This window comes from Hypanus sabinus, unplaced genomic scaffold, assembly GCF_030144855.1.
Source record: "Hypanus sabinus isolate sHypSab1 unplaced genomic scaffold, sHypSab1.hap1 scaffold_483, whole genome shotgun sequence".
Lineage (NCBI taxonomy): Eukaryota > Metazoa > Chordata > Chondrichthyes > Myliobatiformes > Dasyatidae > Hypanus > Hypanus sabinus.
The window spans coordinates 167,885-180,815 of NW_026781353.1; the positions used below are offsets into that span (position 1 = coordinate 167,885).

Here is a 12,931-nt window from a genome sequence, read left to right on the forward strand (position 1 = left end):
GAGAATCTGGGAGGGAGTTTTGGGGAAGGGGGATAGAATGAGATCTCTTTGACCTCAGGAAGACTAAGCCATTACTGTTGGTGGTGAGGACATGGATGTGGCGAGGTCCTACAAATACCTGGGGGTGCACCTGGATGACAGACTTGAGTGGAAACCAACACAGGGGCTGTGTACAGGAAGGGCCAGAATTGCCTCTACTTCCTGAGGAGACTGATGTCCTATGGTGCATGCAGGCCTCTCCTTCACACATCCTACCGGTCTGTTGTCGCCAGTATAACCTTCTATGCGGTGGAGTGCTGGGGCAATGGCATCTACACGGGTGAGGCCAACAGGCTCAATAACTGATGAGAAAGGCTGGCTCTGATATAGGAGTCAAAATTAACACTGGAGACTGTGGTAGAGCAAAGGACCCTACAGAAAGTCCTGGCAATGTTCCTCACCTTCTGCATGCCACCTTGGCTGAACAGAGGGGACACTTGTAGTAATAGTCTAAGGCAACTGGGCTGCTCCAAGGTCATGGGCCAATAGGCTCCATAAAGAGTCAAACTATAGCCAGGGAAGCGATGACCCCTCCTGTTTGAGGTAACTTATTTTTTATTCTTTCTTAATTCTCTTCCAGTATTTGTATATCTGTGCACTTGTAATGCTACAGTGACACTGTCATTTCCTTTGGGATCAATAAAGTATCTATCTATCTTAAGTTGTCTTGACTTCTATTGTCCTTTTCAGTCACAATTGCCTCATCTTCCAGTTACATTATTTCATCTTTGGTATTCTATCTATCCTGCATTTCCAAATTACTCCCAGAAACTCCAGCCATTGCTGCTCTGCCATCATCCCTACTAAAGTCCGCTTCCAATCAACTTTGGCCAGCTCCTCTCTCATGCCTCTGTCGTTCCCTTTACCCCACTGATACATCTGATTTTAGCTTCTCCCTCTCAGACTGCAGGGTAAATTCTGTATCATGATCAGTTTCTCCTAAGGGTTCCTTCACCTTCAGCTTCATAATCAAATCTGGGCCATTACGTAACACCCTCCAGAATGACCTTTTCACCAGTGGGCTCAGCCATAAACCGCTCTAAAATGCTATCTCGGAGGCATTCTACAAATTCCTTCTCTTGGGATCCAGCACCAACCGGATTTTCCTAATCTACCATCCCCCATGATTATCACACCATTGCCCTTTCTTACCAGCCTTTTCTATCTCCCATTACAATTTCTAGCCCACATCCGAGCTACTCAGGGATCTTTTCTCTACCCACAAGGAATCAGCATCTTCCAATCCAATGTCACCTCTTTCTAAGGATATGATTTCATTTTTTACCACGTGACCGCCTCTGCCTACCTGCCTGTCTTTTCAATACAACGTGCGCCCTTGTGTGCACTGATACACATTGTGTTTGTCCTTTGCTGCCCTGGGAAAAGGGTGCTGTCTCTCATTATCTTATTCACCTCTCAGCTTCCGTCATTCCAGAGGGAAAGGCCCGAGCTCACTCAGCCTGTCCTCATGAGACATGCTTCTAGTGCAGGCAGCACCCTGGCAAATCTCCTCCACACCCACTCTAAAGCTTCTACATCCTCCCTGCGACCAGAACTGAACACAATGACAATAGATCCAGGCACCTTAAGTCCTGTCAAAGCTTCAGGAAATGTTTTCCAAACTGTAGGATGGAAAAATTTCCTCCACAGACCCACTCTGAGCTCCTTCCTCCTTACTCCACCCCGCCTCCCCAAAGCGTAAGCCTACTGATCCAAGTAGAATCTGCATTCATTTCTGGTCGTCCTATTACGGGAAGCATGCGGAGGCTTTGGAGAGGGTGCAGAAGGGATTTAACTGGATGCCCAGCAGATGAGGCAGCATCTATGGAGAGGAATAAAGAGGTGATGTTTCATCGGGACCTGATGAAGGGTCTCGATCTGAAATGCCAGCTCTTTATTCCTCTCCACAGATTCTGCCCGCCCCACTGCCTTGTGAGCAGCCTCAGGAGAGACAAAGGTTACAGGAGTGAACCCGGACAGCAGATCAGGAGAGGAACCCCTAAGGTGGCCGGACGTCATTGAACCTCCCGGCAGCTCCTGCAGACAAGCCGGTGCCAAACGTATTGTTTCATAAGCTTTCCTTCGGACTACACTGGTGAGGCCGAGAGGGGGATCTTGACGACTGGGCATCTCAGGATCTCTGTACCTTCCACCCAGGCTCAAAGTCCATAGTTCTTTGAGACAGAAGGATGCCATCACCATCAGTTCCTCCAGCATTTTGTGTGTGTTACTTTGGATTTCCAGCATCTGAAGAATCTCTTGTGCTTAACAGGATACTGCCTGGATTGGACAGACTTGGGTCCCTTGGAGTGGCAGAAGCTGAGGGGAGAGCTGGTAGAAAAGCATAGATTGATAGCTTATTTTTTTCCCAGGGTAGGAACATTCACTACTGGAGGACACACATTTAAGGTGAGAGGGTGAACTAATAGATGAATGGGTGAAGCTTTATCTTACACAGAGGGTGGTCAGTGTGCTAACAGGGGTGGTAGTGGTGTTTCAGATGCTTGTGCAGAGAATGGAGACTGTGGGCAGTGTCGGCAGAAAGGATCATTGTAGTTAGGCCTTTAATTACTAGCTTAATTAGTTAGGCAGAGAGGATTAGTTTAGCTCGATGTTTAATAACTAGTTTAATTAGTTCAGCAGAGGAGATCGGTTTAGTAAGGAGTTTAATTAATGGTGTGGGACAGGACTACGTCACAGGATTGCTCCCAGTTTATAATTCTGCTCGAACTCTCGGGTGTTGCTCCGCTGGTCCCTTAGTTGGAAACAATCTGTGGAACTCAATACCTGACAACTATAGAGGGTTCAGGCTCAGTTGGCATGGCACGCTCCCAGAAAGGAAACATGGCTGTAGTAGCAAGTGGCCACAGGGTTGGAGAGCAGCAGGGATCAGAACCGGAGAGCAGCGACAGAGAGTTTCACTGAACTCCCGTCGAAGGGAAGATTTAAACTTCTTCAGTGTGGGCATTCTTGCAGAGTAGTAATCAAATCACAAACAAGAGAAAACCTGCAGACGCAGGACCAAAGGGTTTCGGCCCAAAACATCGACTGTCCTTTTTTTTTCCCCAAAGAGGCTGCCTGACCTGCTGATATGTGTTGCTTTGGATTTCCAGCATCTGCAGATTTCTCTTGATCTCAGACTCAATCGACACTTTTAAACGCCAACTCAAAAACCTATTTATTTAATCTTGCTTTTATTCATTACCATTGCTCTTCTCTGCGCCTTACGGCACATCGGGCAGCAACCCCGCTGTTTCTCTAACACTCGGCTGACCAGCTGGATGGAGAGCGGCACATCGGGCAGCAACCCCGCTGTTTCTCTAACACTCCCCTGACCAGCTGGATGGAGAGCGGCACATCGGGCAGCAACCCCGCTGTTTCTCTAACACTCGCCTGACCAGCTGGATGGAGAGCGGCACATCGGGCAGCAACCCCGCTGTTTCTCTAACACTCGCCTGACCAGCTGGATGGAGAGCGGCACATCGGGCAGCAACCCCGCTGTTTCTCTAACACTCCCCTGACCAGCTGGATGGAGAGCGGCACATCGGGCAGCAACCCCGCTGTTTCTCTAACACTCGCCTGACCAGCTGGATGGAGAGCGGCACATCGGGCAGCAACCCCGCTGTTTCTCTAACACTCCCCTGACCAGCTGGATGGAGAGCGGCACATCGGGCAGCAACCCCGCTGTTTCTCTAACACTCCCCTGACCAGCTGGATGGAGAGCGGCACATCGGGCAGCAACCCCGCTGTTTCTCTAACACTCCCCTGACCGAGTCGCTAGCTCTAACACTCAGCTGGATGGAGAGCGTGCAAGGAGCCGGCCGGAATCGAACCCAGGACCATTCGCCTCAGAGTCCGGTGCGGCTGCCTCTATACCACCGGCCGGCTATCATCTTGCTTTTTAACTAACATCTTTGTGTCTTTTATTTTCACCTTTATTTGCATGTTTAATTTTGCACTTTACCCCATTGAAAAGCACTTTGAACGACATCGTCTGTATGGAAGTGCTCTATAAGGATGTTATAATCACTACTTTAGCTCAGCAGAATGGATCGGTTCAGTTGGGCATTGAGTTACTACTTTACTGAGTTTGGGCTGCAGGGCCTGTTTTGCTCTGTGTTCCTGGGCGGATACCCGCGGAGCGCCTCAGCCCGTCACTCACGTTAAGTCGTCTTTCAGGACCGTTCCGTCCACCCAGGTCCACGTCAATTCCAGCGGGCTGTCCTTGATTCCGACCCAGTAGGCGCGGCTGGCGTTGTGCTCCGCCACAAATTGCTGAAACGGCAGAGAGAAAAGAAAAGGAAGCCATTCCACTGCAAGGCAAGCCCGCCAGCGGCCGGGACGGAAAGCGCCAGCGGAGCGGTGCTGGCAGAGGGATCGACGCTCCTCAGCCCCGTCAACCCCTCCCTACCCCTCATTTCTCAATGTCCTCCTCCTCCTTGCTGCCGGTGAAACTACTAACTGCTAACGCCAGAGACAAATACATACACCTTAAGTATTGTACATAAAGCACGAACAGTACAGTCTAGTACAGGCCCTTCGGCCCACAATATCGTAATGTTTCCCGTATTCAAGCCTTTCACTATGTTCAGTAAGAGCCTCCTTTCTCCTCACGCTTATGTGCCTCTCTAAGAGACTCTTAAATGACCCTAACATACCTGTCTCTACCACTACACCAGGTAGGGCGTGACAGGTGCCCACCACTCTCTGAGTGAGAAAAGAAAACTTGCCTCTGACCTCTTCTACACTCCTCTGGTATTGGCCATTTCCGTTTTGGGAAAAAGTCTCTGGCCATCCACTCGATCTAAGCCTTTTATCACCTCGTACTCCTCTCTATCAAGTCACCTATCATCCTCCTTCACTCTATAAAGAAAACCCGAGCTCCCGCAACCTATCCTCATGCAGCACGTTCTCTAGTCCAGGCAGCATCTTGGTAAACCTCTGTGTCCTCCGTAACAATTCCACTTCTTCCTATAATGAGGTGACCAGAACTGAACATAGTAAGCCAGAATTTTGTAGAGCTGTGACATTACCTCATGGCTCTTGAACTCAATCCCACTGAAGACTCATTCAGCCGAGGTTTTGCTCGGGGCAGGCCCAGCACATTTTGCTGTCGCTCTGCTAGGGACAGAGGAAGAGGGAGGCTCCACGTCCCTACAGAACACCCTCTCTCCAGCCGTACAGAAGGTGAGCTGCCTCACGCAGGGCCAGGCTCCACAGAGCAACGGTGAAGCTGAATGTGGTACCAGCACCCAGCACCCCACCATCCCCCGGAAATGGAACTGCACCTAACACCCCGCGAGCAGAGGGGTTTCTCTGGAAGATCCGGGGTGAGAGCTAGGCTGCCATCATGGGTCCAGGCAAGGACTGGGTTATGCCCGCAGCCAGGTGTCCCTGGAGAAGGAGAATGCAACGTCCATGGGTACCAAGGGCCCCCCAGGCGCTCGAGTGCATTGTGGACAGAGAGAACCAACTTTTAATTTCAAACTGTAAATAGTGTGTTTTATGAAATCCTCTATATCGTATATTGCTAAGATGGCATAATCGTTGGAGCAAACTTTTGTGTATATAAAAAAGTGGTAGACATAATGATCAGGAAATTAGCAGGTGACACTGCCACTAGTGGTGTGGTAGACAGTGCAGAAGGCTGATTAGGCTTAAGTCAGGATTTATCTTAACCAGGGAAGTGGGCACAGGAGAGGCACACAGAATTTAACTCAGGGAAGTCATACCAATGACATAGGCAGGAAGGGCGACGAGATGTCGTGGTCAGTGATAATCGTATTTTAATTTGAAACTGCAGTTCGGGGAGATCAAAGTTCAGAGTAAAGTACATATATGTCACCATATGCAACGTGGAGAATAACTTTCTTACTGGCATACTCAATAAATCTGTAATAGAATAATAACTGTAATAGAAACAATGAAAGACCGCACCAACTTGGGTGTTCAACCAGGGTGCAAAAGACAACAAACTGTGCAAATATAAAAAGTAAGAAGTAATAAATAAGCAATAAGTATTGAGAACAGGAGATGAAAGTGTGTCCATGGGTTGTGGGAACATTTCAACGATGAAGTGAAATTTGCTGTTAAGTTAAAGGACAGCATCCCCAGGGTACACACACAAAATGCTGGAGCAACTCAGCAGGTCAGGCTGCATCTGTGGAAAAGAGTGAACAGTTGACTTTGCAGGCAGAAACCCTTCATCAGGACAGAAATGAATTTAATCTAAGAAATATATGAGTATTTAGATAACATGGACAGGTTAAGGGCAGTCAGGACAAACACGAGGAAATCTGCAGATGCTGGAAATTCAAACAACAACACACACAAAATGCTGGTGGAACACAGTAGGTCAGGCAGCATCTATAGGGAGAAGCACTGTTGACGTTTCGGGCCGAGACCCTTCGTCAGGACCTCGTAAGGGCAGTCAGTATGGCTTCATGCATGATAGGTATAAAGTTTTGCGAGGAAGTTATCAGGAAAGTGGATGAAGGCAAACAGTGGATGTAGTCTCCAGGGACTTTAGCAAGGCATCTGACAAACTCCCACATGGGAGGTTGCTCAAGAAGGTTCAGTTGCTTGGCATTCAGAATGAGGTAGGAATTTGGATTAGACATTGGCTTTGTGGGAGAATTCAGAGTGTGGTAGTAGATGGATGCCCTTCTGACTGGAGACACGAGACTAGTGAAGTGCTGTAGAGATCGGTGCTGGGTCTGTTATTGTTGGTCATCTATATCAACAATCTGGACGATAACGTGGTAAACTAGATCAGCAAATTTTCAGATGACACCACGATTGGGGGTATAGTAGACAGTGAGGAAGGTTATCATGGCTTGCAGTGGGATCTAGACCAGATGGAAAAAAGGGGTTAAAAAAATGGCAGATGGAATTTAACACAGGTAAGTCCGAGGTGCTGCACTTTGGTAGGACAGACCAGGGTAGGTCTTATACAGTGAACAGTAGGGCATTGAGGAGTGTGGTAGAATAAAGGGAACTGGGAATCCAGGGGAATAATGCATTGAAAGTGGCATCACATTAAAAAAAGCTTTTGCCACATTGGCTTTCATAAATCAAACTAGTGAGTGCAAGAGATGGAATGTTATGTTGAATTTGTATAAGATGTTGGTGAGGCCTAATTTGGAATATTGTGTGTAGGTTTGGTCACTTACCTACAGGAAAGATGTAAATAAGACTGAAAGAGCGCAGAGAAGACTTACAAAAATGTTAGTTGGTTTGGAGGACCTGAGTTTAAAGATTGGATAGGTTAGGACTTTATTTCTTAGAATGTAGAAGATTGAGAGGAGATTTGATAAGGTGGTTAGGGTAAATTCAAGCTGTCTTTTTCCACTGAGGTTGGGTGGGACAACAACCAGAGGTCATGGGTTACGGGTGTAAGGTGAGCTGTTTAAGAGGAATATGAGGGGCAACTCAGAAGGTGGTGAGAGTGTGGAATGAGCTGTCAGCACAGTTGTTGCTTGTAAGTTGGATTTCAACATTTAAGAGAAGTTTGGATAGGCACATGGATGTTTGGGGTATGGAGGGCCATGGTCCCAGTGCAGGCTGACGGGAGTGGGCAGCTTAAATGTTTCAGAGGGGACCAGGTGGGCCAAAAAGGAATTTCAGGATGTACATCGCTGACGTTAAGTGTACCTTTGAAGGGCCTGTTTCTGTGCTGTACTTTTCTATGACTATGATAGTGGCAAATTTAAAAAAAGAGAATGAAGGGAGATTTGATGGGGCCAAACAAAATTACGAGGGGTATAGATAGAGTAATATGAGCAAACCCCACGGTGGTTGGGTGAGACTAGAATTGGGTTAAGGGGAAAGGTGAAATATTTAAGAGGAGCCTGAGGGAGAATTGCTTCACGCAGAGGGTGGTGCAACTGCGGAACGAGTCGCCCACGCAAGTGGGGATGTGGGTTTGATTGCAGCATTTTAGAGAAGTTTGTACATGGATGGGAGGGGTATGGTCCAGTGTGGGTCAATGGGACAAGGCAGAATAACAGTTTGGCATGGACAAGATGACTCGAAAAGTAGGGTATTACACTTTTGGGAAGTTTAACCAGAGAAGACGATGACTAACAGGGCACTGTTAATGCAGAGACGTAACTCTCTAGGGACATTGTTTCCTGAAAGAAGCAACGTGGATAGATAGAGTGACGAGGAGTGGATAGAGACACATGGGGGGATTTCTCTGGTGTGACGAGGAGTGGATAGAGACAGAGGGTGATTTCTCTGGTGTGATGAGGAGTGGATAGAGACACTTGGGGTGATTTCTCTGTTATGACGAGGAGAGGATAGAGACACTTGGGGTGATTTCTCTGGTGTGACGAACAGTGGATAGAGACACTTGGGATGATTTCTCTGTTATGACGATAAAGGCACTTGGGGTGCTTTCTCTGGTGTGACGAGGAGTGGATAGAGACACGGGGTGATTTCTCTGGTGTGATGAGGAGTGGATAGAGACACTTGGGGTGATTTCTCTGTTATGACGAGGAGAGGATAGAGACACTTGGGGTGATTTCTCTGGTGTGACGAACAGTGGATAGAGACACTTGGGGTGATTTCTCTGTTATGACGATAAAGGCACTTGGGGTGCTTTCTCTGGTGTGACAAGGAGTGGATAGAGACACTTGGGGTGGTTTCTCTGTTATGACGTGGAGTGGATAGAGACGGGGTGATTTCTCTGTTATGACGAGGAGTGGATAGAGACATTTGGGGTGATTTCTCTGGTGTGATGAGGAGTGGATAGAGACCCTTGGGGTAGTTTCTCTAGTGTGACGAGGAGGGGATAGAGACACTTGGGGTGATTGGTGTGATGAGGAGTGGATAGAGACACATGGGGTGGTTGGTGTGATGAGGAGTGGATAGAGACACATGGGGTGGTTGGTGTGATGAGGAGTGGATAGAGACACATGGGGTGGTTGGTGTGATGAGGAGTGGATAGAGACACATGGGGTGGTTTCTCTGTTATGACGAGGTGTGCATAGAGACAGAGGGTGATTTCTCTGGTGTGACGAGGAGTGGATAGAGACAGAGGGTGATTTCTCTGGTGTGATGAGGAGTGGATAGACACACCTGGGGTGATTTCTCTGTTATGATAAGGAGTGGATAGAGACAGAGGGTGATTTCTCTGGTGTGATGAGGAGTGGATAGAGACATTTGGGGTGATTTCTCTGTTATGACGAGGAGTGGATAGAGACAGAGGGTGATTTCTCTGGTGTGATGAGCAGTGGATAGAGACATTTGGGGTGGTTTCTCTGGTGTGATGAGGAGTGGATAGAGACACTTGGGGTGATTGGTGTGATGAGGAGTGGATAGAGACACTTGGTGTGATTTCTCTGTTATGACAAGGAGTGGATAGAGACAAGGGGTAATTTCTCTGGTGTGATGAGGAGAGGATAGCGAAATTTGGGGTGATTTCTCTGGTGTGACGAAGAGTTGATAGAGACACTTGGGGTGATTTCTCTGTTATGACGATAAAGGCACTTGGGGTGCTTTCTCTGGTGTGACGAGGAGTGGATAGAGACATTTGGGGTGATTTCTCTGTTATGACGTGGAGTGGATAGAGACACGGGGTGATTTCTCTGTTATGGCGAGGAGTGGATAGAGACAAGGGGTAATTTCTCTGGTGTGATGAGGAGAGGATAGCGAAATTTGGGGTGATTTCTCTGGTGTGACGAAGAGTTGATAGAGACACTTGGGGTGATTTCTCTGTTATGACGATAAAGGCACTTGGGGTGCTTTCTCTGGTGTGACGAGGAGTGGATAGAGACATTTGGGGTGATTTCTCTGTTATGACGTGGAGTGGATAGAGACACGGGGTGATTTCTCTGTTATGGCGAGGAGTGGATAGAGACATTTGGGGTGATTTCTCTGGTGTGACGAGGAGTGGATAGAGACACGGGGTGATTTCTCTGGTGTGATGAGGAGTGGATAGAGACATTTGGGGTGATTTCTCTGTTATGACGAGGAGTGGATAGAGACCCTTGGGGTGATTTCTCTGGTGTGATGAGCAGTGGATAGAGACACCTGGGGTGATTTCTCTGGTGTGACGAGGAGTGGATAGAGACAGAGGGTGATTTCTCTGGTGTGATGAGGAGTGGATAGAGACACTTGGGGTGATTTCTCTGGTGTGACGAACAGTGGATAGAGACACTTGGGGTGATTTCTCTGTTATGACGATAAAGGCACTTGGGGTGCTTTCTCTGGTGTGACGAGGAGTGGATAGAGACACGGGGTGATTGGTGTGATGAGGAGTGGATAGAGACACTTGGGGTGATTTCTCTGTTATGACGAGAGTGGATAGAGACACGGGGTGATTTCTCTGTTATGACGTGGAGTGGATAGAGACACTTGGGGTGGTTTCTCTGGTGTGCTTAGGAGTGGATAGAAACACTTGGGGTGATTTCTCTGTTATGACGTGGAGTGGATAGAGACACGGGGTGATTTCTCTGTTATGACGAGGAGTGGATAGAGACATTTGGGGTGATTTCTCTGGTGTGATGAGGAGTGGATAGAGACCCTTGGGGTAGTTTCTCTAGTGTGACGAGGAGGGGATAGAGACACTTGGGGTGATTGGTGTGATGAGGAGTGGATAGAGACACATGGGGTGGTTGGTGTGATGAGGAGTGGATAGAGACACATGGGGTGGTTTCTCTGTTATGACGAGGTGTGCATAGAGACAGAGGGTGATTTCTCTGGTGTGATGAGGAGTGGATAGAGACAGAGGGTGATTTCTCTGGTGTGACGAGGAGTGGATAGAGACAGAGGGTGATTTCTCTGGTGTGACGAGGAGTGGATAGAGACAGAGGGTGATTTCTCTGGTGTGATGAGGAGTGGATAGAGACATTTGGGGTGATTTCTCTGTTATGACGAGGAGTGGATAGAGACAGAGGGTGATTTCTCTGGTGTGATGAGCAGTGGATAGAGACATTTGGGGTGGTTTCTCTGGTGTGATGAGGAGTGGATAGAGACACTTGGGGTGATTGGTGTGATGAGGAGTGGATAGAGACACTTGGTGTGATTTCTCTGTTATGACAAGGAGTGGATAGAGACAAGGGGTAATTTCTCTGGTGTGATGAGGAGAGGATAGCGACATTTGGGGTGATTTCTCTGGTGTGACGAAGAGTTGATAGAGACACTTGGGGTGATTTCTCTGTTATGACGATAAAGGCACTTGGGGTGCTTTCTCTGGTGTGACGAGGAGTGGATAGAGACATTTGGGGTGATTTCTCTGTTATGACGTGGAGTGGATAGAGACACGGGGTGATTTCTCTGTTATGGCGAGGAGTGGATAGAGACATTTGGGGTGATTTCTCTGGTGTGACGAGGAGTGGATAGAGACACGGGGTGATTTCTCTGGTGTGATGAGGAGTGGATAGAGACATTTGGGGTGATTTCTCTGTTATGACGAGGAGTGGATAGAGACCCTTGGGGTGATTTCTCTGGTGTGATGAGCAGTGGATAGAGACACTTGGGGTGATTTCTCTGGTGTGACGAGGAGTGGATAGAGACACTTGGGGTGATTGGTGTGATGAGGAGTGGATAGAGACACTTGGGGTGATTTCTCTGTTATGACGAGGAGAGGATAGAGACACTTGGGGTGATTTCTCTGTTATGACGATAAAGGCACTTGGGGTGCTTTCTCTGGTGTGACGAGGAGTGGATAGAGACATTTGGGGTGATTTCTCTGTTATGACGTGGAGTGGATAGAGACACGGGGTGATTTCTCTGTTATGGCGAGGAGTGGATAGAGACATTTGGGGTGATTTCTCTGGTGTGACGAGGAGTGGATAGAGACACGGGGTGATTTCTCTGGTGTGATGAGGAGTGGATAGAGACACTTGGGGTGATTGGTGTGATGAGGAGTGGATAGAGACACTTGGGGTGATTTCTCTGTTATGACGAGGAGAGGATAGAGACACTTGGGGTGATTTCTCTGGTGTGACGAGGAGTGGATAGAGACAGAAGCTGATTTCTCTGGTGTGATGAGGAGTGGATAGAGACATTTGGGGTGGTTTCTCTGGTGTGACGAGGAGTGCATAGAGACACTTGGGGTGATTGGTGTGATGAGGAGTGGATAGAGACACTTGGTGTGATTTCTCTGTTATGACGAGGAGTGGATAGAGACAGAGGGTGATTTCTCTGGTGTGACGAGGAGTGGATAGAGACAGAGGGTGATTTCTCTGGTGTGATGAGCAGTGGATAGAGACATTTGGGGTGGTTTCTCTGGTGTGACGAGGAGTGGATAGAGACACTTGGGGTGATTGGTGTGATGAGGAGTGGATAGAGACACGGGGTAATTTCTCTGGTGTGATGAGGAGAGGATAGCGACATTTGGGGTGATTTCTCTGGTGTGACGAAGAGTTGATAGAGACACTTGGGGTGATTTCTCTGTTATGACGATAAAGGCACTTGGGGTGCTTTCTCTGGTGTGACGAGGAGTGGATAGAGACACTTGGGGTGATTTCTCTGTTATGACGTGGAGTGGATAGAGACACGGGGTGATTTCTCTGTTATGGCGAGGAGTGGATAGAGACATTTGGGGTGATTTCTCTGGTGTGACGAGGAGTGGATAGAGACACGGGGTGATTTCTCTGGTGTGATGAGGAGTGGATAGAGACATTTGGGGTGATTTCTCTGTTATGACGTGGAGTGGATAGAGACACGGGGTGATTTCTCTGTTATGGCGAGGAGTGGATAGAGACATTTGGGGTGATTTCTCTGGTGTGACGAGGAGTGGATAGAGACACGGGGTGATTTCTCTGGTGTGATGAGGAGTGGATAGAGACATTTGGGGTGATTTCTCTGTTATGACGAGGAGTGGATAGAGACCCTTGGGGTGATTTCTCTGGTGTGATGAGCAGTGGATAGAGACACTTGGGGT

The 12,931-nt window shown here is 48.1% G+C and overlaps 1 protein-coding gene across 1 annotated transcript in view; it reads right to left on the minus strand.

Moving 5' to 3' along the window:
* LOC132389144 (asialoglycoprotein receptor 2-like) overlaps positions 1-12,931 on the minus strand; it is a 61,818-nt gene that overhangs the window by 8,616 nt on the left and 40,271 nt on the right. The window contains exon 5 of the mRNA XM_059961599.1: positions 4,202-4,314. Coding sequence (XP_059817582.1) covers positions 4,202-4,314 — 113 coding nt within the window. The remainder of the gene's footprint in view (positions 1-4,201; positions 4,315-12,931) is intronic.